General features: G+C 38.3%; 2 protein-coding genes across 11 annotated transcripts; one reads left to right on the top strand and one right to left on the bottom strand.

Annotated features, from left to right (window-relative positions):
- Positions 1–4: 4 nt before the first annotated feature.
- On the bottom strand, positions 5–8,743 carry LYAR (Ly1 antibody reactive). Of its 5 annotated transcripts, none has more exons than XM_086891677.1 (9): positions 8,658–8,743; positions 7,830–7,987; positions 7,427–7,541; positions 5,400–5,507; positions 3,959–4,042; positions 1,800–2,136; positions 1,429–1,533; positions 482–567; positions 5–158 (listed from the first exon to the last, which is right to left on the bottom strand). In XM_086891677.1, exons 2-9 carry the CDS (start codon positions 7,949–7,951, stop codon positions 24–26), a joined length of 1,092 nt encoding a protein of 363 aa, XP_086747803.1. In that variant the 5' UTR covers positions 7,952–7,987; positions 8,658–8,743; the 3' UTR covers positions 5–23. The 5 variants fall into 5 exon arrangements, with proteins under 5 accessions (XP_086747803.1, XP_086747805.1, XP_023781272.1 ...); XM_086891679.1 differs by lacking the exon at positions 8,658–8,743 and adding an exon at positions 8,569–8,645; XM_023925504.2 differs by lacking the exon at positions 8,658–8,743 and adding an exon at positions 8,059–8,253.
- Positions 8,231–27,962, top strand: ZBTB49 (zinc finger and BTB domain containing 49). 6 transcript variants are annotated; one of them, XM_086891673.1, is made up of 9 exons: positions 8,249–8,335; positions 10,261–10,434; positions 13,034–14,139; positions 16,057–16,134; positions 19,752–19,798; positions 23,531–23,604; positions 24,334–24,416; positions 24,505–24,666; positions 26,596–27,962. In XM_086891673.1, exons 2-9 carry the CDS (start codon positions 10,283–10,285, stop codon positions 27,267–27,269), a joined length of 2,376 nt encoding a protein of 791 aa, XP_086747799.1. In that variant the 5' UTR covers positions 8,249–8,335; positions 10,261–10,282; the 3' UTR covers positions 27,270–27,962. The 6 variants fall into 6 exon arrangements, with proteins under 6 accessions (XP_023781270.2, XP_086747799.1, XP_086747802.1 ...); XM_086891674.1 differs by lacking the exon at positions 8,249–8,335 and adding an exon at positions 8,748–9,230; XM_023925502.2 differs by lacking the exon at positions 16,057–16,134 and having other exon boundaries at positions 8,231–8,335.

The raw sequence follows: 27,962 nt of genomic DNA, 5'->3' as shown, positions 1-27,962 counted from the left end.
GCTATGAAAAGTAGGCAAACTGTTTATTTCACAAGTTTAACTTTCTCCTTTAAAACTCTAAATTTGGGATTGTTTTTCACTTTCTTATTGAATATGACTAGGATCTCCTCTTCTGTTTTGTGCTGTTCACCAGCTACTGCATAATATTGAGCTATCACCTGCACAAAGACAAGAGAAATGGATTTTAGTACTTTAAGATTATTCCATTGTAAGCAATAATACATTTACATTACTGCATTAAAAGTGGCATGAAAGCTATTGTGCTATTATTCCTTTGCAGAACTAGCAGTGAATTTCTTGTGTAATTTAGTAAGCAATAAAGAATAAAGAACCTGTCCTTCAACTGACATTCTGTTAATTTATATTCCATTTAAAACGTTGAACTTTGTTCATGCAAGCCAGAATTTTCTGAGTTTCAGCATTACACAAATAAATTCACAAGACCAAAGGCGATTTTAAAAAAAACCATGTTGCACAGTACCTTTTTTCTTAGTTTTTTAATTGAAATTTCATTGTCTGGAGCCTGTTTCAGAACTGCTTTGATGGTTCCCTTCCAGTTGAATTTGCCTAGAAAATAATCAGGTGTACAACATGGTTAATAAAAGTAGGTATTCTGGGTCTTCTTCTCTACTAATAACCAGCCATCAATCTCCTAATTTTGGAATCAGTTTGCTACAACAGTTGTTAATTTACTGACCCTACAGTAGGAGGGTGTCTTAAGCATAAAGTCATTAGCTGTTCCTGAATATGTAATGGAATAGAGACAAAGAATCAACACAGCACTTGAACAACAGGGGTCAGAATTATTTTTACTTAACTTCTGCACCTCAGCTATTAAGTAGAAGCTCTTAAATAACACAGGAATAGTTAAGATTCTGCCTCTTCACACTTAAAGCACAGGCAGTCAAATTTGACCATACCACCTTCAGAGGTCATTAATTGGTGGTTTTCAAATGAATTATCTGTATGTTCAAACAAAGAGTGTGTCAGGCGATAGGCAGAAGTAGGTTTATCTAAGCATAAACTAAGGTTCAACGTATCTGATGTCAAATTTATGATTCACTGAGCAAAAATGAGGATATGAGAGATACCAAGAGGTCTAAGAGTTGTTACCCTTTTTGTTGTGTTGCCTAAGTGCAGGGCAGCAGGGAAGAGATCCACTGTGGTGAAACCAGTGTTCACTGGAACCAAGCATAGCCAATGGCTGCCAGCACAATACAAACAACAAATTCGAGAAGTAATGAATTATCAGGTGTTAAGAGTAGCACAGGCTACTCTGGAACAGATGTGTATACTGAACATACACGCATTTATATATACTGAGGCACAATTTATTTCATGGCTTCCTACAGAAGCTGTATTTGTATCATGCATTAGGTCTTGTGCAGAGTACTTTTGTAACAATCTAAATCGTTCCTTCAAGAGTACCTTTATCTGTTCCCACATCTTCTTCATTGTCATTGATGTTTTCTGTTTCCATGTCTTCTGAAATGCTTTCAGTTTTCATTCTCTTTGTTTTGGTATGAGGTTCCTCTAGAGATGGAATTGGATAGACATACAGGAGAAAGATTTAAAACTAGAAGTTCTGACATGACTTAAGTTTTTGTTCTTGTAATATGAGTTTATATTTGCAAAGTGGTTCCAATTTTATAAAAGAAAAGTGCAATCATTGTTAAAAATAATCTAATTTGTATATCTAATGCACTACTTTTAAATTCTACTTAGGTAGTTTATTGAGCTTTGGAATTAAGAAAAAGCATCTTCAAAACAAATGAGAATATAAGTTGTATGATGGATACCTTCTACATGTTTATGTTTGCGTTTCTTTACATTTGTTTCCTCTTCTGTTTCACTGTGATTGCCATTTCCATTTATTTCAAATTCATCCTCCACACTCTCTTTTCCTTTTTTCGACTTTTTACTCTTTTTTACTTCTGCCTGGTTTTCTAATTTTAGATCTTTTTTCTCCTTCTTTTTGTTCTTTTGTCTCTCTTCTTTTCGTTCTCTCTTACTCTTTTTTCTCTCAGTTTTTGCCTCTGTAATTCTATTTTCTTCTGCTTTTGTATTTTCCCCAGTTTCTGCAGACTCTTGCTCTTCCTTCTGTTGTGGTTTGTCTTGTTCTTTTTCATTTGAAATCTTTTGTTGAAAGAAAGATTATTAGTTTTTACATGGGGGTTTTGACATTGCAACGTTCCTCTACTAGACCACTGGTAACTGTTCAGAACACTAACATCCTGAAATCAATTAAATTGCTCACATGTGATGTCACCACTTACCTGAGAAGCAGCACTAGTGAAATAATGTACCTGATTCTTTTAACTTAAAAGACTAAATGCTAATAAACACCACAGAAGAAACGTTATCTTGCCATATATGTAAATTTCTAGTTGAAGTAAGTGGCTACTGTGTTTTAAATTATTTGCTAAATGCAATTAAGGAAGTGACAACTCTTTAATTTACACAAGCAAAAGTAAAGCACATTACAGCATAATGCAGAACTTATTCTCAAATACACAGCCCTTGAATAGCAATCTCTTTTGCCATCCACTTCCCTGGCTTGGTCAACAAACCGTTATGGCATGATGCTAAGAAAGGCACTCCTCGTTGCTTTAATTGTACTTTTCTCAACATATTTGGTTTTCTTTTAACGTTCCTGGGCTCATAATTATTTTATTGTAGAATAATTAATATATTAATAAAATATTTAGTGTTCAATTTAAGTTTTAATTTTAATAATTACAAGTGGAATAGAATTACTGAAATGTTAGTGTAGCTATTTAGAAAAAGAATACATCTTTATACAAGCAATTTAACACCATCATGTTTTTACAAAGAGTTATTTTAATTAAATTTGAATTCTACTTAAGAATTTCCATTGAGTATATACACTTCAAGGTATGTATCACAAATCACATCTTAAGATCTTTTTCAGAATTCTTAAAGATGAATTGAAATGTTATGTCATGTATTTTACTTTAATGCTATGCTCTGTGGACAGTGTAATTGTTTAAATTGTTTAAATAAAAGGTTTTCAGATTTAAGACTTTTTTAGAAATTACTTAAAGTCAAGGGAGAACTGCTTATGACTTTAGTGAAGTTGTATCAACTCAGTATTAATGCTCCAGCTAAACAGTGTACTTTTGTGTCCACAGTTTATGTTATGTTCCTATCCTCTAGTAAACGTGCTTCTTTCTTTCCTGGCTCTTATGTTTGGATTCCTCAGGAAAACTGCAAATAAACTTAACTGGAATCATCAAATCAGAAACACAAAGTATCAACAGGGGATCAATGCCAAAGCTATGCCTACACTCAAAAGAATGTGGGGGAAAGCGGGGAGAGCATCTTCACATCAACTGAGAAACAAGAACTTCTCCAACAGCTTTCGAGTAGCAGCAATAGATGCAAACAAACAAAACAACACCCTAACAAAACATGCTAAGCTAGGAACGAAATACCAAAGAATTAGGCACTGACAAAAGGTCAGAGTGAGTCCACAATTTGAACAAAGAAGGGAGGAACTTGTGCCACAGACTGGAGGATCTCTGTCCCCACTAATGAAATAGGTAAACCATGTGCTTGTTATTTGAGACCAAGAAACTCTGAAAGATGCCTTTTTCCATCTTAGTGTGTGCTAAAAGATTGGAACAAAGACAAAGGCAGTACTTTTTCATTTTTTTATGTACTTGTGCCATAAATCAGCCTTCTGATTATCATGGCACAATGGTGTCAGCATGTCCAAGTTTCCAGTCACAACCTATGCAGTATGAACAACTACTTCAGCAACAGTTTTGTGTTCCACAAATAAACAATTTAGTCAAGAAATGTTACATCATAACAATCTATTGGAAGTAAGTGAGACAATGTTTCCACTAACACCTACAAACAGCATCTGGAAGGTTTTCCTTCAAACATTCTGAAGTGCATTCCCATTCTATAATGTACCTCCAGTTAAACTTACGTTTCCGGTTGCTTCTGAGAAAACATCCCACACCTGATCTTGCAAATTGCTGTCATTAATTCTCAAACTGTTCTTGATCCAATTCTGTGCATAGAAAAAACAGCAATAACTGAAAACATGCACTGATTTTCTTTCTTCATTACCATCTAATTGGTTATTTTTTTTTTATTTTTAAGAATCTAACCACTGCTTTTAACAAAGATCTGCTTAGAGGTTACTCCTGTCAATCTCTCAAGCCTCTTTGCTAAATTGTTTCACATAATGTCTAGGTACTGTTAGGAGGCTACACCATATATCTCAATTGCTTCACCAACAGCTATCCCCAAGTGGTAAATATATCCAAAAGATTTTGATACAAATGGCTATGTTAAGGTCCTACCAAATCTTCTGATTGTTCCCATGACTTAAAACACTAATGATCTAATCTTATTTATTTGACATATCCTAAATGGATACCTTAGTTTATTACAAAAGAGTATAATTTAAGTAATATATCACTACAAACATTTGAAAGTTGTTTGGGTTGCTGCAAGTGTTCCTGGTGAAAATGAAAATATAGCAGTAAATTATGCTGTTCACACTATCTGCAAGAGATCAACTTTTAGAAATGTGGAATGTAATGTTAAATGTAATGTAAGGATTTTTGTATTGTAATGAAAACCCCAGGAAAGGTGCATTAGTAAACTGAAACACTTAACTGCAAAAATTTTTGATCTTCCACCACAAGGTACCTTATCAAAAAGAGAGACTTCTGGAAAATAACATTTTTCCTGCTCAGAACATTAGTTCTGTAGGGAAATATTCTATTCTTCAGCTTGCTAGCAGCAATTTCACCACAGCTCTACTAAGTTCTGTTTGAGTGTTTTGGGAGCAAGCCTGATCTTCTCTCAGCCTCACAGTCCGAGGCACAGAACAAAGAGGGGGGTAAAAAGGCCTGTTTGTTAGTAAATATTTACTTTAAATGAAATTCTTTATACACAGCAAATCTCCACATCTATAATTTACTTTAGTGAAGCATGTAGAGCAGAAGATTCTGTCAGAATACTGAGTAACAGGAAAACTCAAAACAGGATCTTGCCTTCAGGAAAAAACCAAGCCAAAGAAATAAGAAACCTTTAAAAGTATGTCTAAGAATCTGGACATTCAATAGAAATAGCAACAGTCAAAAAGGAAAGGTACTGAAAACAGAACAAACCTACATATGGAGATAAAGCTTAAAAGGTAAGTCTCTGGCTTCATACCTAATTCAACCAAGAGTCCTTTTAAGCAAATAAATGTATTTTACAACCACTGACTATTTGAAATTCAGTTACTACACAATCTACATGAATGCCCAAATAAGCAATTTGTCCTACCTTTGTTAAAAGAGAGTGGCACTCCCGATAAAAGTCTATTTTTACGCTCACTGCATGGATTACTGCAAGTCTCTATTAAAACATACCTGAAACTTTACTTTTTTTCTTGGAATGTTATTAAAGACACGCATTTGCTCCAGGATGTTCCGTACTTTAGGGCTTATGTTTGGCTTCTTCATTACTTCATGAATTTTCTGAATGAAGAAAAACAGAATTAAATCAGCAAAGCAGCAAAAGGATCAAATGGTACGTGTCAGGTGGGCAAGTCTGAAATACACTGGGTAGAAATCACCCAGCACCTGCAGCTGGCATAGTCTGCTCATAAGAAGTATTCAAAAAACATAAAAAAAACACTGACCTTTGGTTCCATCATAGTTAGATGTGTCAAAGTTATCTATAGAAACATTTATACCTATGTAGTAAGCAGAGGCAAGCAGCACTGCTCACTAGTGCTTTCTGGGGAATAAATTACAAACTGTGATAAACATTTCAAACTAAAGTAACTGTATCACAGTTTCATGTATTCATTCAACTGTATGCAGTTTCATTCTTGCAGCATGAAAAAGGCCTGCATTAAGAAAGACAACTTTTTGGTTTTGGAGTTAATTATGAAAAATCAGGCTTACTTTTCATGCCATAGCTGACAGACATTTCTTCTGGCAGCAGTGCCAGCTTCAACAAGCATTTATCCCTATATGACAGCTCTGGATATTCCTCTGCTGTGGGTGTCAGCTGAAGAGAAGACATTAGACCGGGGCTTCATGGCAGTCCCTGGAACTGCACTGCTGCTCGTGGGGGAAAAAGGCTCTGGGGCTTCCCAGTATTTAGAGAGTGCAGCCACTGGCCACTGTAGAGCCTTCCTCTACTTCCGAAAATCTGATGACTGAAAGGTTTTGTGAATATGTTAAGACTATCAGAAAAAGGTGTCTGGTAATAATCCCTCATCCTTCTACATAGTTATTACTTACTACTGAGGCAGGCTACCAATGTTCATAAGCAACAGCACTCACACTATGCTGCCTTTACAAATGTCCTCAAACAATGTTCAATCTCAACAAGAGCACTAATCTCTGACTTTAATGGTATTCATCATAGGCTTCAAGTATGCATGTAGCTTAGCATCTTGTTAGGATGTGTGCTACATGATAGAAATCAACAATTCCGTGCATAAATGTGACCTAATGGGGTTTTAAAGATGTGTTTGAGGTCGCCCCAAAAACCTGTGAAGGACAGCCATAAGAGGGTAGGTTCTTGTGTAAGACAGAAAGGGTAGGAGATATTTCTATCCATGCTGGAGCTTCTCTTGTTCAACATACTTACAAAATATCTGACAAGTGGACAGAAATTTTTTCCAATGATATGAAGCTACTCAGGATGAGGACTATGAGGATTCCAGAAAGATCTTAAGAAAATGAGTGACTAGGTAATAAAAATGGTGGAATCCATTCAACACAAATTCACATAAAGCAAGAAGAAAAGGAAAAGCAACCCTAATTTCACATCTAAAAAGGCAGGCTTTAGTTGACCATTGGAACTTAGATAAAAGATCTCAGGGTTAAGATAGCCAATTCCATGAAAACGCCAACACAATGATCAGCAGCAGTGAAAAAACACAAACAAAAAACCATGCAAAAGTAGATTAACTGACAAAAAACAGAGAGGAATAAAGGACACAGAAAACAGAATGATGACATGTGGTAAATCTATGCTTCATTCATATCTTGAACAGCATTCACATGAATACAGTGGAGTAGGAAGATTTTAGAAGACGTATATACAAAGAACAACTGAGCAGGGTAGGATTTTTGAGCCTTGAACAAAGAATATTAGATGGGGAGGGATGCCTGACAGAGGTCTACAAAAGCATAAATGGCATGAAAAGGATGGCCAACTTCCAACGTCTCTTCGTATGCAGCTGGGAACATTACAGTAAATCTAACCAGTAAAAGATTCAAAACAAAAAACATATTTCTTACCAGGATAAACACAAACCTACAAGGAAATGCCAGAAGACAGCTGGGGATATTGGTAAAAATAGATCTCTGTCTTGAGTCATTATAGGCTCTTTTCTGTCTTTGATAGTTAGAGACAATAGTTACTGTACAAACCGTACCTGAATCCACTCCTGCTGTTTAGCATCTCCTTTGTTAGTTTTGGCTTCAAAGCCTTTCCCACCATATTTCTGGTCTTCACTTACACATTTCACGTGTTCCTTATAGTCATCACCCCTGAATATAAAGAGATTTTTAACCTCAGGTCACTTAAATGCTTCAGTCTTCAAACTATACAACACTTTGCTAACCAGTAATCTGAAGTAACAGATGGTTAAAGTGAACGGATCATTTAAACCTTGTTACTCTCAATGCTTAAATTATGAAAATGTGATATGCTTAAAGTACATGCTTTTAAGACCACAGACAGCTCTGTCATGCTACAGCTTTCAGTGAAAATTTCTGATTTGCATCTCTTGTATTTGTGACAAGAGTGAGCAAGGCTATTTCCCATCCTTAACATACCAGAAATCCTTGCCACAATCCATGCAAGACAGGCACTGACAGTTTCTGCAGATGTTCACATGCTTTTCAACCTGTGCTTTCTTCACAGCTTCTCCACAGGCATTGCATGTGAAAACCACCATGTTGGCGAGCCTCTTCCTTCCCACAGAAGTGCAACTCTAGGAATACAAGAAGAACATCTTAATTCACAGCTTGAAAGAAACACTTGAAGGGCCGAAGTGAAACTCACCGGTGCAACCACCGACAGACAGGGTGAGCAGCTCGGTGCTGCACGTGCAAGAAAGAGCTCGTTTCACCTGACGCCTTCCCTGAGCACAGGAGAGATCGGTGTCCCGGGAACCAGCAACCCCTGTATCCGCCACCCCAGCTGGGAACCAGTAACCCCCGTACCCACCCAAACCGGAGAACCGGTAACCCCCGTACCTGCCACCCCAGCTGGGGAACCGGTAACCCCCGCACCCGCCACCCCAGCCCCAGAGCCGGTGTCCCCCATACCGGAGAGACGGGTAACCCCTGTACCTCCACCCAGCCCCGGAACCGGTGACCCCCGTACCGCCCCACGCCGATACCCCGCGCCGGCGGCCTTCGCCGTCCCCCTCCTTTCCCCTGCGGGACCCCGCCACTCCGTCCCGCTCCCCGCAGCTGCACACCCATCTCGGCCGGGCCCCGCCGAGCGGCAACGCTGGGGGGTGGCCGGGCCACACGGCGTGGGAAGTCCGCCGTGGCCACCACCCGCTACCTGGACGGTAGCCGGCTGCTGCCGTGCCGTGCCCTGCCCTGGTTCTTGCCCTGCCCTGCCGCCCCAGGCCCGCTCCCGCTCCCCCGCACCTCAGCGGCCGCCGCCGCCTCCCGCAGCCGCCCCGCGCGGCACGTGCCGCCCGTCCCGTCCGGCCTCGCCGCTCCGCGCCTGCGCTGCCACCGCCCCGCGCAGCGGAAGGGGAAGGGGAAGGGAAGGAAGGGGAAGGGAAGGAAGGGGAAGGGGAAGGGGAAGGGGAGGGAGTGGCGGCGGAAGCGGCCGCTGGCGGGGATGGAGCTGGGAGGTGGCCGGAGCCGGTAAGCGCTGGGCTGGGCAGGGCCGGCTCTTGCCCTTCGGCCGCTGTCCCGCCCGTGCCAGGCCGCGCCGCGTTCCCCCGCCCGGGGCTGTGGGGCCGTGTTCCCCGGCACCGGCCGCTCGCTCGCCCTGTCCCCGGGCAGAGCCGGCCCCAGCGAGGCAGATCCTCCCTCTGTCCCCTTCTCCTGCGGCACGTCGAGCCCAGCTCCAGCCGGGCGAGGCTGAGGGGAACTTAGCAATAAATAGCGGCTGTGGCGGAGGGGTTCCCCCTGCTCGGGAGCGGCCCCCCCGTGCCCACCGGCCCGTGAGGAGACACGCTCCTGATGGATGAGAGACAGTTCACTGTCAAAGTAATTGCAGGATGCCGTGGTGGGAGATGCACACAGAGAAAGCAAATTGATGTGCTTTATTTTAAAGCCTGGTCAAAACATGATAAGCATTAATAGAGAAAAAGCACAATATAATAGCCCTTCCATGTAATACAGCAGAAGGCAGGGAATCACAGAGTTAAACAGGATAAATTAAAATGCGGAACCCTTATCGTTCATGAGATTTGAGAATGGGACTACCACTATCTGGTTATGCTTAACAGAAGGTGTTTTCCTACTTCATTCCTTAGAATAGGAAGGTTTTCTTCCTTCATTCCTAGTTAGAAGAATAGAAATTCTGTTTATCCTAATAGCAGAAGTTGTCGTGTTTACAAGTGCACAGCAGAGCATTATATCCTTGTTACAAAAAACAAAAAACAAAAAAAAGGAAGTATGGAATTCAATGTAAATGTGTTATGTTCAGATGTGAATTTTCTTTTCAACCTGTTTAGAGGGGATTTTTTCATTTAGATATTACATTGTATTAAAAACAATATCATGCTAATGTGTCTAATTAATCAGATCCACAGTGGAAATGTATGTAGCTAGAACAGCAACAAATATATCAAATAATACTAGTACTATGTTCTCCCTTTTGAGTTAGAGGATGAAGAATCTGAGGTTTTCCTCTATAAATGCTACTGATTTTGTACATGCAACATGTTTTTTGCATTAGAATCTAATTATTGTGGAAGTTGTTTAAATTGGGGTGCATTTTTTTTTGTGGTTATGGAGCTCAGTTTATTGGCAGCACTGTTGGATTTCTGTGGATGCTCTTTTTTGTAAGCAAGGCTCTGTTAAAATCAGTATTTCATATCTGTACTGCTGTGTATCTGTTGGTGAGTGATACTGTGACTCATCTTCAACCAGAAAAATGTCATTAGCAATCAAATTGCAGGTGTAAACTGAAGTCTGTTTCATTTGAAAGCTAAAATAAATGGCAGAAATGTTCTTAATATTTTAAATCAATTTTGCAATTCAGTATTCACCTTAGCATTTTATTTCATTGCAGGTAATTTAAGTGAATTTCTAGCATGGACACTGTTGCTAGCCATAGCTGTCATCTTCTCCAGCAGCTACATGAACAGCGCATTCAGGGGCTTCTCTGTGACTGCATGCTGGTGGTGAAGGGTGTCTGCTTCAAAGCACACAAAAATGTATTAGCTGCTTTCAGTCAATATTTCAGGTATGTGATAGAAAATTCTTTTCTTTAAAATGTTAACTAAATGCTGTTGGCTGAGGTTTTCTCTGAGAAGGGTATTTTTTTCTGTTGGTCACAGACTGAGTAACTCTTGGGAGTATAAGGAGAAAAGGGAAATTGTGCAGAGATAAAGCTGTGTCAAGTATTCATAGTATGCTCTTTTGACTTTTTATTTACTTGCTTATCGTGCTTCATATAATGAAACATGTACCTGCATTCACTATTTCACCAGAAAAATATAACTGCTTACAAGGAACAGAGCAGAGTATATGAACAGAGCCAAATAAGGGATATAATTGATAAAACATTATCCATTTCCAAATAATGAGACTTGTTTCATCAATTATATTCTAAATAAAATGTGACTTTTTAGGTTATTAGTAAATCTCTGCTAATTCAGATTCTCAGAGACAACAGCTGTGTTTTAAAGTATACAAGTTACACCATTACACCATATCACTGCATTCTTCCCCTTCTGTGCTGCCCTCTATTGTGCCCATGAATTTTGGAGGGTGCTGGATCTCCCAACTTAGTGTTTTATATTAGTTATGAGTAAGCTGTTAGATTGGGCAGGTTTTAAACCTTGTTTTTTGAAACATTTCTAAAGCTTGACTTCTAATTCATTTGTAAGAAACCTATTTTTATGTTATGACCAGGAAAAAAAGGTAAGAGGTTCCTTTTTCTGCTCTAGTGGTGTACTGCTGATGAAGTGCAATTATGCTCAAAGACCAAATTTTTTAAGTAGTTAAAAGGAGCTAAGAACTCAACTCCTCTTAAAATTCAACAGGATATAAGTAGCTAATTAATTTAGGCTCTCAACCCAGATCTATTCATTATAGTTTTGGTTTTAACTTAGATAGGATGGTCTAGATTTATGAAAGAAATTGGATGTGAGCACTGGCTTCAGAGTATCCCCTGCATTTCTAAAGTTTCAGCATAGACTCACATTTTCTTAAGATTTAGAGGTTGTTGATATGCCCACCTTTAAACAAAACCAAATTTGAGGTTTAGCCCACAAAGAGGAACCATCAAGTTTGGGACATTTTTTAGTGTAGGAAGGTAGCTACATAAGAGTGACCTGATCCCGTTTATATGTCACTATTTACTGTGGGAGTATCAGGATTTTAATGGGCAGGTATAAAGTTCTTGGCTGAGAGGGAGTATGAACCCACCTAATCTAGGACTGCTTGTGCATGTGAAGAGCTGCATATCTGATGCTGAGAATACTTTATGTTGCAGTGTGTTTCTTGTTAATGGTATGTTCTGTTATTGCCCAAGTTGAAGGTTTGGTCCAAATTATCACCCTGCCCAGACCCTCCCACCCCATGTTGTCAATCTACCCTGAGTCTGCTGTCAATCCTAACTTAGGCCCACCACACTCTTGGAATTCCACTTTGGAAATCCCCTAAATTTTGACGTTTGATTAGTCCATGTGACCCAATTTCTCCCCCCTACCTCCTCATTGGATGATGATTTTGTGAACCCTGCCTTTTACCCTCCCCAGGATATCTCTGACTAGCTGATGTTTTGTACCCTCCCTTTGAACCACCTCCCTATTTCAGCTGTTGCACGCTCACATTTGGTGTCTTTTGCCCCCAAGATTCCCCAGTGCAATAAATCCTCTGTTATCCATGCAAAAGACCTCCCTCTCGTCCTTGTCTCCTCAGAGTGCAGACTGACAGCCAAAAAGCCGTAGAGCAAGTGCTCTAGTCACACCTCGGGTCATTCTGCTCTGGGGTGTGACCCACTCCTGTTGCAGGCCGAAGTGATAGAGCCAGATAAGCTCCTGGCATTAACTTCACATTAAATAGTAAGAACTTCGGTGAATTCATTCAGTTTAAGGATTCAGTGACAATTCAGTGGGTATTAGTTGCACTGCTGTTTAAGGATTATGTACCTTAAAATGTACTCATTCTTTTACTTGGTTCTTATCCAGAACCAGTAAAAAAAAAGTACTTTTTTTGATATGCGAGAATAATTGAAAATAATGCTATCTTCTTGTTTAATATTGCCATCCTCTTGTTGTATTTGTGGAAAAAACTAATGCTAAGAACTTCAGTAGGCTTACTGATGGAGTTCAATGGACAAACTCAGTTGCCAGAGAAGAGTTTAGATGATTTTGAGGTCTATCTTTTCCGTTTTGCTAGAAAATTCCTTATGTTCTGTTTGATTTGCCACGATGAAAGGAGAAAAACCATTCTGAGTCAACCAGTTCTGCAAATTGTCCATGAATACACCACTGCACCTAATACGTGAAGAACGGTGGATAAGAACCACAAGCATAGGATGTTATTTGAAAACATAGAGAAATACAGAATTAGTTAGATAAAAGATAAGTTCGATAGAGAATAAGTTAGATATTTGATTTATACTTCAAGTGCACTAGTGTAGGACTAATATATAAGACAAGTAATTGAGCAGTTTAGAGAAATTCATCTTCAAAAACACAGCAATATAGGTAAAGCTTTAGAGTACAAACTTGTTTCATACCAAGCAGCTTATTTGAGATGCATGTATGTTTTTCTTATTGAAGTGTTTGGGAATTATTTGTGTTTATATTTGAATATTTGCCTTATTTTACCAGGACCCTTTTCCAGAATTCTTCAGGCCAGAAGAATGATGTGTTTCACTTGGACATTAAAAATGTAGGCGGCATAGGCCAGATCCTGGACTTCATGTACACCTCCCACCTGGATCTTAGTCAGGACAATGTACAAGCTATGCTGGACATTGCACAGTGCCTCCAAGTGCAAAATGTGCTGAACATTTGCCACACCTTTTTAAAGTCTTCCACAGCTGTGGAGCAGGCAGCCAGCATGCCGTGTAATAGTGTATTTTCACTGCAGAATGCTTTGGGTTCAGATACCGGCTGTGCCGGTGACAGCTATGGGACAAACCTATTGCCTGAGTGCTCAGCTGACACACAAACTAACAAAGTCTTGGCTGAGCACCACCCACATGCATCACAGTCTGTTAATCTGCACACCCCATCAGGTGATGGACAGAAACCACCACAAGATTCCTTAGATGGCAACTGCACAGAGCTTCCATTTAAACAACCAAGTTACTACTATAAACTACGCAACTTTTACAGCAAACAGTTCTATAAACAAAACGCTTGCTCTGATCACGAGAGAGGAGCAGAACCATCCTTTTCTTACAACACATCCACAGAAATAAACACAGTGGAGAATAATTCTTGCGCTGTCAATCACTCTGAGTGTATTCTGGAAACCACTGATCATTTACCATCAAACTTTCTGGTTCAGTCTGCAAGTGAAGCTGCTCCAGACCAAAATGCAGAGAGCACAGTTCTGCAGCCCACCAGACAAATGCGGCTGAAAAAGGCAATACACCTCAAAAAGCTAAATTTTCTAAGATCTCAGAAATCTGCAGAGCAGCCGCCTGAGCCCCAAAGAGATGACAGTAGAGTGACAGAAGTAGTTGAACCTGTAAATGAAAGTATCACAGACACGACACACATTAGAGTTACTGATGAAAAAGAAGCTGAAGATTTAGTGAATTCAGAGCATTTTGAACAAACTGTTGAAGTGGAAAGATCTCAAGGTCCTTTGGAACAAGAAGGACAATCACAGACTCTTCAGTCACAGAAACAATATACTTGTGAGTTATGTGGGAAGGCTTTCAAACATCCAAGCAATTTGGAGCTACATAAAAGGTCTCATACAGGTACAGTTATCAGTTACTTGGTCTGCAGGCCAAATATTTCAATTACAGAGAATATCTTGCAGTGTCTCTTCATTCAGAGATGCTGTTTAAGGGTCTACTTTCAAAAGGCTGTGGTTTGTTTTGTTTTTTTAATGGATAATCATACAGGAATAAAGAACTGTAATATGGAGTTTTGCTGGGAGTTGTAGAAAAGATTTCTCCTATGTATTTGGGGATTTGGGTGCTTTTTCAAAGAAAATTGTGTGAATTCGATGAAAATGACATTTCAATGAAAATTTTGGTTTTTTTCCTGCATTTCAATGAGTCATTTCTAGTCAGTTTGTCAGGTGGGCTGGATGTTTGAGCCAGATGACAATAAAAGGTGTAAATGAATAAATGGTACTATAAGTGTACTGGAATACCTCTGTTCTCTCTGGTCATATATTCATTGTAAGATACAAGTGATTGGGGCTTGGAAGTCATTTTTTTTAGCCTGTAGAAATATGCCTTATAAGCAACTTTAATTGTCTTTACCTTGAGAATAAGGCTCCTTCAGGCTGCAGAGTAAATGAGAATTTTGAATTAATGTAATTTGTTTTAAAAGTTCACAGGTAGTATTTTTAAACCTAACATAGATTTATTTTTAAGTATATTTTTATTGTAATGAAAAACAAGACCTAGTTTAACTTCAAATTAATTAATTTGTCTGTTCAATTTAACCAGCATTATTAGATATGCTTCTTTAGAAGAGATTTTAAGAATTACCTTGTCTAGGCAAGGTAAAAAAATTGATTTGAAGTCCTTGAGATGATATAATTCCTGGTTAAGCTGTTGAATATTTTTTGCTTTTCTTTTTCCTTGTATTAAATATACAAATGCATCTCTCTTAATCTTGTCAAATAAACATCACTTTGGAAATGATCATACACGTATTGGTAATTTGACACATATTGGTAATTTGACACTAAATATGAAACTCAGACATTAATTTATTTTAACTGATCCTTAGAATTAAAAAATTATTTTTCTATTTTACTCATAGAAAAATCTTCCCAGAATCTGGTAATATGAACATTTTGCATTAACTTCCTGAAGTTTTCAATTGTTAGCTATAACTGCTTCTGTATGTTCATGTTTCTGATTTTTTTTTTTTTAATTTGTTCCCCTGTGAAAGAGTAGCTAGCATATGCCTCTTACCTAGAGACTCTTTTTTTCTTGTATTTTTTGAATCTTACCTGATTTGAGCTGGTATCATCAGGTATATTTTAATACCCTAGGTTTTCAGGAAAATACATGATCAGATAGAAGACAAGAGCATCTAGAAAAGTTCCAGCTAAATGAGAGACTGCAGTAACATCAGTTTGTGCTAGAGAGACCCCAGGATTCAGGAATTCTCTAATGCTTTTTGTTGCTGCTGGATACGAATAGATCACACAGACACAGCTCGAGGTGTGGTGAAAGGAAGAAAGAGTTTATTTTTCCTCCCAGGATTTTTAGGTTTCTGACCACAGCCAGGGATTGGATGGTCAGGATAACACTTTCCCAACTGCACTGGCCATGAGAGATGCCCATCACAAGACGTGTAACAGAAGGAATGTACACATATCTATGTTTACAGTTGCTGTCCTGGGAAAGTCTTTGAAAACTATGTCAGCAAGCTCAGAAGCTGAGTTTTCAGGGTGACACTTTTCACACACCATCTTCTTCCAGTAGTTTTCAAAAACTCCAGATTTGAATGCTAGTTAATGAAGCACTAGCATTCTTCTATGGATGACAAAAGTGTAAGAGCCCAAGCTAAACAAATAATAAGCACATCAATGGATGGAAAAACTGAGGCAAGGATATGAGTAGAAATGCCTGTTTGCTTCCCTGTTATTTTTGAGAATTATTCCCTGTTATTTCCCTTTTATTAATGTTAATTTATTTTTAAATACCCAGGTAGTGCAAAAAGAGTGTTTGGAAAATTGCAGTGGATAGTGAGTAGGATGTTGATACTGGAAAGAGCTGTAGCAGAAGGTACAGGGCACCTCTGTGTTGTTACTGTCAGGTACACTGGTAGTAGGTAATGTAAGTGTATGCTAAAAGCCATTTCTGTTCATCTGCCTCTTCAGAAAGCATAACAGATTACTAGCTAATCCATTTTATTAAAAACCACTAATTTTCTTGAGCTAAGCAAAAGGGTTAGCAGGCATTTAAGTATTACAGTGCTCACCGAAAGCCCTTCCAATATGACTTTGCTGAAGAGATGGAAGAAATGGACATGTCACACTGGCAAACCTGTTTTTAACCCAAAAATGACAATTCTTACACCACAAGTGCTGAGGTGGTCCAGTTGTCAAGAAAAAGCATGTGTGAAATTCTCTGTCCCTACACACTAGGAACTGCTAAAGAATTTGCAGGTTAGCATGGGTGCACTGATGAGTTTTCTATATGAAGGCAGCCAAACTGTTCAACAGCCATTGTCCTGGCATGTCTGGCTGTTTGAGTTGTATTGCTTGTGGACATTTAAAGGAATCTCTAAACAGAGCGTACTGCACTGACTTAGGATGATTTTGACTGAATGTTGTAATTTGTTCTTTATTATTATATTGACTTGTCTGAAAAAAATGAAGCAAGTCTGCACTTGTGCAGGAACATCCAGTGGTTTTGTTGGGATATTTTATGTATTTTCAGGGAACATCTCAAAAGAGCAACCCAAAACAAACTCGGACCAATGGAAAAAACTCTTGGCAGGATGGAATGCAACAGGAAGGGAGTAGCCCTGCCATGTAATACACTGTTGATCCTCAACCTTTTCATTCCAAGGTTTGCTTGAGCAACTTCCAGCATTCCTTGCCTTAGTGAGTTTAGCTCCTCATCTTTGCCATCTCATCAGGAGCACCACTTCTACCTTCATACCTTTCTCCTCAGGAGCTGACATGACACTGCTTTGATCACTGTTGTGATCACTGTGATTTATCTTCACCTCTTCTTGCAGAATGTTGAACAAGAAAGGATGCAAGAGAATGTAGAAAGGACAAGGCAGCACAGGGGTTCAAAAGTGAAGTCCCCTGGGTTACACACTGTCTGAATTGTATTCAGTTACTACTTTTCTCCAGTTTTTCTGTATTGCTGTTGATCCAGCCATGGGTGCCGCTATTGTGTACTTTATCTTCTTGCAGGGTGTTGAACAAGAGGGATACAATTCTGGTACTCCCAGATGAGGTTTTTGGTTTGGAATTTACTGACAGTTGTAGAATCATAGAATAATTTAGATTGGCATGGTTCTCCTCAGGTAATCAGCTCCTGTTTCCTGCTCAAGGCACATCACATTAGATTGGGTTGTTTTGCTCGTGACCATGCGTAGTGAAAATTTTGGACATCTCCAGAGACAGAGTTTCCACAACCTCTCCAGACAATCACTCCCAGTGTCTGACCACCCTCATGGGGTAAAAGGTTATTTTTATGCATCTGATTGGAATTTGTCATGATCAAATTGCATCTGTGACCTCTTGTCCTAAGACTGTGTACCAGGAACAACCTGCTTGCATCTGCCTTCTCAAGCCTTAGGCAGCAATGAGATTTCCTGTTTGCCTTCTTTTCTTATGGCTCCAGATACGGTCTCACCAGTGATAGGCGAAGAATAGTCTTCAGTTTATTAGTTCAGGTAGTGAGGCTAATTGCTTCTGAGCAATAGATTACTTGATAAGCCCACTGGTTTGGAATTCTATGCAAGTGCAAAATTGTTCTCCAAAAAGGAATTTGATGTTTCTTTTTTAAAAAAACCCCGTTTGTTTTACCTTTATCTTTGGGGGAAAACCTCCAATTCATTACATCAGTACAGTTAGAATGAGGCTGCATGCAGCCTACAATAATAGTTTGGAGCAATTTGAGCCTCCAATTCCTCACCTCTCCCTCTAGTCATTTCAGAGTGGATTCCTGTTCAAATACTATTCTCTAGGTCTCCAGTAACTTTTTTTTTTTTATAGGTAATTCCTGCAAAAATTGCTTACTAGTGTTTTTTGTCCTCCATTTCCTATTATCTTGATGCTTTTATGGCTTTCAGAATCCTTTCAAGTTGCTACAGATCTCACTCCCTGTTGGTTTCATTTATATTTGTGTTATCAGTATCAGAATTTTTGTTGTTTTGCAAGTTTAAAGCCATAATGAAATCAAGCCTCAGTGCTCTTTATAGTTGAGTGACTTCATAGTTGATTTACTGGTTTCATTATTTTTCTCTTTAATTGAAGGAAAGCTTTTTTAAAACTACCAGATTTCCATTCTTTGTTAAGTAGACAAAGTAGATAAAGCCTCAAGCTGTCAGACAAATTGCAAGGTTGCAATGTATGTTTCCTCTGTGTTTTAAAATCTAAAGAGAATTGCATTTAGTCCTTGGTCCTAAAAAATGTTGGAAGAACTTCATTTGGAAAATGAAATTCCCACACCTGAATATGGTAGATGTTGCTTGTAACATTCCAAGGATGGAGGAAAAAATTGATGTAGAGAATACTTAATGGAAGAGAAGCCAAGAGATATTCTGTAAAGTCAGGAAAATTAAAATTAAAGAAGTAAATAAAAATCTTTAGACAGATTATTTAATCATGACCAAGATGAAACACAGTGTAATGTTTTAAGATCTCTTTTCCCTTTAGAAATATTCTGTTTTCAAAATCACATGGATTTACACTAGTTTTGTTGCCCTGCACATGTGGGACAGATTATAAATGTCCTTTAAATGTGCAGTTAGACTCATGGAAGATGATAAGTGTGTGTCATTGAATCAATGGTATTTGAGCATCATTTTTGTTTTCAAAATTCTAAAAGATGCACATAAAATTTTATCAACAGTGTAGGAAACCAAGAACTAAGATGGGGGAATTAAAAAACATCTTTATGAAATACTGTAGAGGAGAACAATTATTACAAAAACTTATTTGTCTTAACAGCAAGAGAATTTAAGTGTTGTACAGTCACATTCTAGACTGAGAGTCAGGTTGCTTTGAAAAGCTAAAGTGGGCTCACCAGTTTTTACTAAAGCTGCCAATCTGTTTTTGGAGATTCAAGGATAACAGTTTTACATGTATAAATTCTGACTTTTGGAGCAAAATGCTTAGGCAATCTTGAGGTACTTTTGTCAATATAGGATGAGAATTTGAAGGCAAATACATATTTTCTGGAAGTGAATGGCTATGTGCTGAGCAGAGATGTATGGTAGACATTAAAATCTGAAAACACAATTCTTCCAAATCAGCTTCCCTTCATTCCTCCTCCTTTATAAGAATGTGTCTCTGTGCAAGTGAAAAAACAGGTGCCCTTCCCATCACTGTTGTTGTTGGGCCTTGTCATCTATTCTGTTCCTCCTGGTGATATGATACTCCTTTCATTTCAAATCAAAAATATTTTCAAAAGATTAAAACCTGCACCAGTCCATATCAAAACTCTTCCACTTGTTTTGAAGGATAAATACTGAACAAGTCTGCTTTAGAAACTTAGTGGTAAAAGCTGTATTTACCTCTTGAATTTCCCCTTAAATACATGGGTGAGTGTCCTTCTGGGGATATTTTTTGCTTTTACATGTTTTAAAAGGAAATGTACCAATTTATTTCTGTTCTACTGCAACTATTAGAAGTTCTATGTTCTGTTTCTTCTTTTAGGTGAGAAACCTTTTGAATGTAACATTTGTGGGAAACACTTCTCACAGGTGGGAATATTTTATATATTATGGTACTTTGACTTGAAATGCATCTGTGTTGATTCTAAAAATCATGTGTTTAAGATTAGATTTCTTTTTTATTTTTTGTTCAAAGACAGAATTCACTTTAGGGATAAATTATTAAAATGCCTTGTTTCAAAATAACACATTGAATGTTTTAGATTTCTTTGATGCATTCCATGTCTTTGATTCTGTCTGCTTTCAGTAGATGTGTTATGAACTTTACCTTCAAATGAGTGTTTAGTGTACAGAGCCACAGCTATATTTGAAATACAAAGAACATTCATCTCCAAACTGTTCTTTTGCTTTATGCTTAGAGGTATGTTGTGACTAGCATTTTTACAATGTCTGAAAAAAGTGGAGGTGCAAATTTTATATAATGTTGTATTCACAATTCAGTTTCATCTTCCTAAATGGCATAAATTATTAAGTAGATTTGAGTCAGATAAAAAGAATTTGTATCCATATAACTGGGCTCTTTCAGTTTCTTTCAGTGAGAATACCACCACATCTCTGAAGTGACAATACTCAACTATGATTTAAAAAAGCTTCTGGTGAAATTCTCTACTTACATACAGGGCCTAAGCTTTAGCTGTTTTATTTGCCCTCCAGTGTTTACTTCCTCTTCTGGGTACAACAATTAATTTGTATTTCTACAAATTTCATGCCTAGTTGTCTCACATTTCCAAAATGTCTATTTACTTTCTGATTTTGAGATTGAGATGTGCACGTGTAAGTAGAGCAGACAGTAATCAGGTGCATATTTTTATACTAAGATTACATAATTATTGTCAAATAGCTTTGGCATTTCTTATAGGTCCTGGTTTAAGTATTGGAGCTATGTGCTTTTAACCTACCCACCCACCACTGGTTGTACTGCTCTTGCTTCATTTTCACAGCCCACCAGTGGGCCATGTTTGACCCATGAATCTGATGCCTTTGTGTCCTCCACCTTGTTGCTAAATAGGAATATAAGAATGCATCCAATGAAGAATACTGTTTCATCATGCTTATTGGGCAATTTTCAGCAAAACTGGGCATGCTTTTTAGACAAAGAAGAGCATTTTCATTCATTTTGATGTCTGAACTTCTAGTTACTAAAAGAAAAACATGGATATTTCAAATTCTATTGGTAGTACTTTTGGTAAATAAAGTTGGATTCTATACTACTACAATGGAGGAAGAGTGTCACACAGAGTGTATGACAGGCATGACTGTCCCCTCATGCAATATTCTTTGTCTTTAATTACAGAAACAAACAAAACCCCTGACAAAACTGGAAATTTCTGCCTTTTATTGAAACCCTCCCAAACAGCTTCCCTTCCCTCCATGTTACCTCACTTGCCTGGAGGTGTAGGTAGATGCATATTCACAGGCAATCCCTACACATCCAGCATAGTGCCAGAGCTTTCAGCCTCTGTGCTGCACTTCTTTCTCTGCCCATAAAGGGGTCTTGCATATTGCTGGGGTACTTGCTTTTGAATCCTGCAAATAACTGAGATTCCACTCACCAGAAAGTAAGATGCAAGGATAATTACTATCTACTTTTTGCTTAAAATACCATCTCCGATCTTGTCCTTTATCTTCTCTGTCTGCAAGCACAGAAATAGAAACACTTTTCTTATTTAAGCCTTCATGTTCTGTACTTTTGAGACAGTGCAGCTGTTGGGCCTGGTGGGTTGTCTGCTCCTGCTGAATGTAGCTGATGTGCTGTGTGTTGGAATGTGGAGCAGAAAATGAAAGAAGTAGGGGAAAATGTTGAAGGGAACTCATAGTTGGGAATAAACAGCCATAAAATTGTTTGAGGAAAACATTACTTCCAAGTCTGCATCTTCTCTTACTGCCTGTACACAACTTGTTATGATGTGAACCCTCTCTGGCTGGTGATCCAGGATATTGTGTTTTACCTCCTCCTGCAGAGATTCTTTCAGGGGCTCACTGCATCAGTTTCTTCACTTTGGAAGCTTGCCACTTACAAAAGGACTAAGTCTGTTGTATCTCTCTGGTCTCCAAATTTGTGAGGAGGTCTATGCAACCATTTAGAGGATTCTTCTGAGCTTTTTTTTGTTCCTTGCACTGAAATGCGAGCAGAAGTCACCTTAGTTGTTTTTTTTCATTGGGGTGGCATGTGATGCTTTAACCAAGCATCACATTGTTGTGTGCTGGCTTTAAAGCTTAAGAAAGGATACAAGCTAATGATGTTTTTACCGGGCTTTGTCTTAGCACGGTTAGTAACAAGCTTAGCCCTCATTAGAAGGAAAGGACATAGGCTTGTAACAAAGAAACAGATCTACTTGCAGCTTTCTGTAAAATGTCTTTATTCTTACTTGATATATACCTATATTAATATATATACCTATATATTATTAATATATACCTAATATGCCTTTGAGGGAACTATTTCAAGATAGTTGCTGCTCTTCAAATTCATCCTCTGTCTTTATCTGGAATAACTTTCAAATGCCCATGAAAGGGTTTGTTTGTGACATGGATAGAAGTAAAGGTTCTGTCTTTTTTTTTATATGTTTTTCTAAAACGCACTGTGGCATAAAATCCCTTGTCTTTGAAAAGCAAAAATTATTCCATGGTTTATCTTCTTCTTCCCCAGAAATAAGTACCTAATGCCTCTCTTTGAGTGGATTTCAGTATTAGAAAGTTTGGCCTCAGAGAACAGTTGTTCAGTCACACTGTTGTCTGAAAAAAATTTCCAGGGGTCGAAGAAAGCTCTTTCAGGGTTCAAACATTGATCCGTTCGATGCTGTCCTCTGTGTGTGTGTGTCTGCAGTACTTGAGTTCTGGTACATGATAAGATCTGATTACAGTGATAGATCATAACAGGTAATTTATTATCTAAATGAGCCAGAAGGAATTTGTCTGGGTCTTATTTTTGTTATCGTACTGTGACTGATGAGGACATGATAATCTTTGCATCCCAAATTTTCTTTCCCAATGTAAAGGACTTGATGTTTCCTTAGCCAAATCAAAACCAGGCAGTTATCAATCAAAAAGTTTTAAAAACTGACTGTGGAAGTGTGCACAATGTATGGAACATCTGCAGCTCTTCCACAGGGTGTGTCTTGTTGTTTGAGAACTGGACTCAGTGGAGTAGCCATCCACGAGGACCAAGTATTTTCTGTACTTCCTGTTCTGATTTATTTTTGGTATGAGTAAATAATTTCAGGTTAGGAGCATCTGAGTATTTTATGGATAGAAAAATATTTACCCTATTATTTTATTTTTAACCACCTGATAGGTGAATTCAGACATGTATTGTTACATATGTGTAACACTATTTTATTTGTAGGACAGGGAAAGTGAAACTAACATGAACTATATTGCTAGTAAGTTAGTAAATTTTCATTTCACATTCTTTGCATTCTAGATTGTGTAATTTTTATTTATAATTGGATCTGCTTTCAATTATAGGTCTTTCTTTTCTCTTAGCATTTGATTTCAGGCTTCTTGTTTTTATTTTTTTCCCCTATTTCTCTTCTTGTCAATGGATAATTCCATACATAAACAATTTGATGTTGAAGTGCATGGTAGTCTGTCTTTACTAGATAAGAATTGTTGAGTTCATACATGCTTTGTAGTCTTCACTGCCTTAGAAGTAGGAATAAGAAAAGCCAGTCTCATAGTTCCCATCATTGTTTTGTTGGTTTTTTTATCTGCATACAACAGACAAGCTGAATTTAAATGCCTAAATTGCTCTCCCTTCAGGCAGGTAATCTCCAGACACATTTACGACGACATTCTGGTGAGAAGCCATACATTTGTGAAATCTGTGGGAAGAGGTGAGAATTGTTCATCTTAGTAAAGTTAACATGAAAAAATTTGTTCATGTTTTCTACTAATCTTCATGATAAACTACAGGCCAAGAGCTAAGGCAGCATGCTGCTCAATTTTGTTTAGAAGGTGTTGGGCTTAAATGTGTGCTGATGGGATTAAAATATATCAATGTTTGCAACTGACTTGCTGTGAGTAAGATAATCATGTCACCAGAGCTTGTGGTCTAAATTTTTTGTGTATTGGTATGTAGATAAGAATAGCATTGAGTATATTTTGTTGTGTTGTATTTATTGTGTTGTATATTGTTGTGTGTATTTTGAACAGTGTGAGTCATAGTAAATCATGCAGGTTTGTACCCTTCCCTCACATTTTTTTCATTACTTGGTGATTTTTTTTTTTTTTTTTTTTCATTTCCTGATATCCTGAAGTATGGGAAATTTGACAAATTTAAGCAAAGCATTAAATAATTCTGCTAGCTAACAGGTGACATAAAATACACTAATGCAGGAATAGCATAAAATACAGAATGAATTAGTAACATTAATGATAAAAACGTTTTTTGGAAGTTTTTTCCTGTTTAAAAATGTTTTCTTAGTTGCATCCATTTATCTGTGTTTTAGGTCTTAGTCTTTGTGCAGAACATCAGGCATTCATTCAAGCCAATTTCCATATGATAGTTTAGGGAAATAAGGGCCTTATAAAGACACTAATTTGGTTTCTGTGTTGTGTTGCAGATTTGCTGCTTCTGGTGATGTTCAGCGTCATATAATTATTCATTCTGGGGAAAAACCTCACCTGTGTGATATCTGTGGCAGAGGTGTGTAAGAACCAAAGTTTCTGCCTTGGATTTTTTGACTGAAAAGTGAGGAGTCATTTTAATCTCAGAGTCTGTCACATTTTTCTAGGTTTCAGTAACTTCAGTAATTTAAAAGAGCACAAAAAGACGCATACAGCAGATAAAGTATTCACCTGTGATGAATGTGGGAAGTCATTTAATATGCAACGAAAATTGGTAAAGCACAGGATAAGACACACTGGAGAGAGACCATACAGCTGTTCAGCTTGTGGTAAGGTTCACTGTGCATTGCTTGGTTGTGCCTTTGCTTTTCAAATGATGAGTTAAAGTTCCTCTGTCAACAGAATAACAATTAATCAAAACTGTTTTAAATTGAAGTACCATGTTGTGAAAGTCAGTCACAAAATTTTCTGGCTTGCATGCTTCACAGTCTTTCATTTTGTGTAATAAACTCCTTTATTTTTCTCATAAGTTTAAGGAGAATTTCAGTTGAAAATTAAAGAAAATAAGTCAGAGGAATCAACATTGTATGTGGTTGCTAACATATTTGCTAAAGAGCTGCTGATAGTAGCTGCTTCAGAAATAGATTTATTTTCAGAATAGTCCTTTCTGATGGAAAGTTAGGTTTCACATCACCTGGCTATTGATGAGGTCTTTTTTTTCCCAATTGCATACCAAATGCATTTATTTTAACTCCATTCACCTACAGAGTCTGATAATAACAACCTTTCATTAGTTTGCTTTAGACTCTGGAATAAAATCAAAACTTGATCAGACCACCCATTTTCAAAATCTGTTAGGTACGCTGTACTGACAGGAGGTCTGAAAATGGCTTTTGATCAGGTCCAACCTGATCTCACAGGTTGCTTAGCATCCGGCACAGTATTTTTTTCTTTGCCATTATGTGCTATTTTGACAGAATTTCGTTCATGTTTTGAGGAATTAGCTTTGGAGGAGTGTAGCTTCATATGTTCAAATCCAACTGCAGTATGTTTTATGTGCACTGTGTTAAGGCACAAGAAAAAGCCAGTATTATCAGGAGGCCTTGCATCAGAATGAGAAAATAGATACACAGGATATGAAAGTAAAAACAATCAGTTGTGCTGCTGTCATTAAACAGCTTGTTTTCATTTTGTCTTGTAGTAGTCTTTTGAATACTTTTGATTTTAGCCAAGTCATCTTATTCTGAAAAGGCAAAAATTGCACAAAGAGGATCTGATGAAGCATTAAGAAATCATTCACACTACGCACAAAATCCAGATGTATTACTCCAGTAATTTTTAATCTTACCATTACTGTTTAATGGCTGTACTGAAGAGAAATCTGTGCAGCAAAATAAACAGAATGCTACTGAAAACTGGGACTGCAGTTTTATTGGACAGTCATTTAATATGGTTCATTTTAGTTGGTATCTGTCCTCACAAAATAAATGAGATGAAAATCACAAGCTTTCTTCTACTATTTTAAAGAATATGAGGTGTCAGATTCATGTGGCAATTCTGGAAATTAATTCTCTCTTTTTCTGCTTATTCCTGTATAGTTTGCCTTGGTTCAGCCTCAGACTCTTTTCTTAGCAATATAGTGATTGAGCTTATTAGAGTTTGTAGCTTTGAAGATAGACAAGCAGTTGAATATTTTTCTGTATTCTAGTCTTTACAGCAATAAAAAATTACAGTTCTCACACATTCTCTGGCTAGAATATAAAAAAGGACTGCTGCATTATGTTAGCCTAAAGTTAACAAAAAAGTTAACTTTGTCAGCAGTTTGAGAGTAGCTCCTAGGTAATGAACAAACCTTTTCTTTCTATGATGCAGCTCTCACTGGAAGAATATATTTAGAAGCTTATCAGAATACTGTTTTTCCAGACAGACAAATTAAATTGATAGTTTAATTTTATTTTTTTTTTCTCCATGAAGATTAAGACAAACTGAGAGCGCTCGCAGCTTTCAAGTACTAATGGATATTTCTGTCTCTGGAGACAAAAGCTGAACCCGTTCATTGGGAAACACCAGTTAGAAAACCAGATCAAGAAGAAGAAACAAGTTAATGGAATTGTAAAAATAGGTGGAACTTGTTTGAACCTGTTCTAGATAAATGGTGGGACATATGATACCTTATCGCTTGATAGTTTTTCTGTAATTAAAACATGTTTATTCTTGTGTTGAGAACAATATCTGAATCTATCACTTGTGCCTTGTAGGGAAATGTTTTGCAGGCTCTGGTGACCTGCGGAGGCACGTGAGGACTCACACTGGGGAGAAGCCCTACACCTGTGAGACGTGTAACAAGTGCTTCACTCGCTCGGCCGTGCTGCGGCGGCACAAGAAGATGCACTGCAGAGCCTCTGAGGAGGGGCCCAACGCACTCGAGGAATTTACTCAAGGGATTGAAACGCCCGACCTGGACAAGTCCCAGAGCTCTGACTCTTTTGGCCCAGAAATGTCAGTTACATTGTTACCGGTGTCTGTTAAATTTCCCCTTCATCCAGCTGGAAACTCGGCTGAATTTGACAGTTCCGCGGATTCTTACTGTAAGCTGCGGTCAATGATCCAACACCACGACTCGGCAAACGCGGAGAAACTCAGCGTGGATTCCGCTAAAGTCCTGAAAGGCCAGGCACAGCCGGCTCCACCGCCGCCCTATGCTTACTCAGACATCGATGTGGCCGCAGCAGAGGAGCCCCTGCAGTCGGGTGGCGTTGCCATGATCCGCTCCTCCGCGGCGGGCCTGGACGGGCACTGCAGCGGCGAGGCCCTGGGCAGCCGGGCCTCCTCTGCCGCTTACAAGAGCAACGAGGGCCCCTTCTTCTCCAGCATGACCCTCTGGGGCTTGGCCATGAAGACCTTGCAAAACGAAAACGAGTTGGAGCAATGAGGCTCAGCTGACTGTACCAAAACTTCTTAGAGGCATTTCATGCTAACGTGGCTGCAATTGTGCTGCAGCATAAAGAGCTCACAGAAGTTTTTAAGCTGGGTAGCTTGGACACTGGCAGGAATCAAAGTGCTCATTCCTAGAGCCACGTGTAGGCTGCCTTTACTTACACTGCTTCTCAGCAAAGTTTAAATGCACTGTTGGGGACCTTTGTTGTTCTGTGACTGCACTGTGTAGCTCCTGTGTTATTGCCATGATTTATGAAAATTTGCTGCCAACTAAATTTACCATTTAACTTGGAATTTTTTACATGATAATGGAGGAAAGGATGGCCAGTGTCTAAGTTCATGATATGGGTACAGTTCCAAGTATGGGTCATCAGAGCTGTGTGAGGGTGTAGATATGACAGGAGGAAAATGCTTAACCAATCCCTAGTGAACCTGAGTTTCAGTAGTGGCTTTCTTACCAGTAGGGTCATCTGTTTACACGACCTGAGTATTGTGACATTAAATTTAAATGTTAAATACTGGGCAATATTTGTGATAGTGCAAAGTAACTGTATATCTAGAAACTTTATTTTTTTACAATAAAAGTGTTTTTTTAGTATTTTATAAACTATTTTGCACAGCAGATTATTTGTACAATGAAAGCCAAGATCAAGTTGTGAATAAAAGGAAATTGTTTTACATTGCTCAA

This window comes from Cyanistes caeruleus, chromosome 5 (assembly GCF_971803275.1).
Source record: "Cyanistes caeruleus chromosome 5, bCyaCae1.hap1.1, whole genome shotgun sequence".
Classification (NCBI taxonomy): Eukaryota; Metazoa; Chordata; class Aves; order Passeriformes; family Paridae; genus Cyanistes; species Cyanistes caeruleus.
The sequence above is the reverse complement of the archived record's forward strand: the minus strand, read 5'-3'. Positions and strand labels throughout refer to the sequence as shown.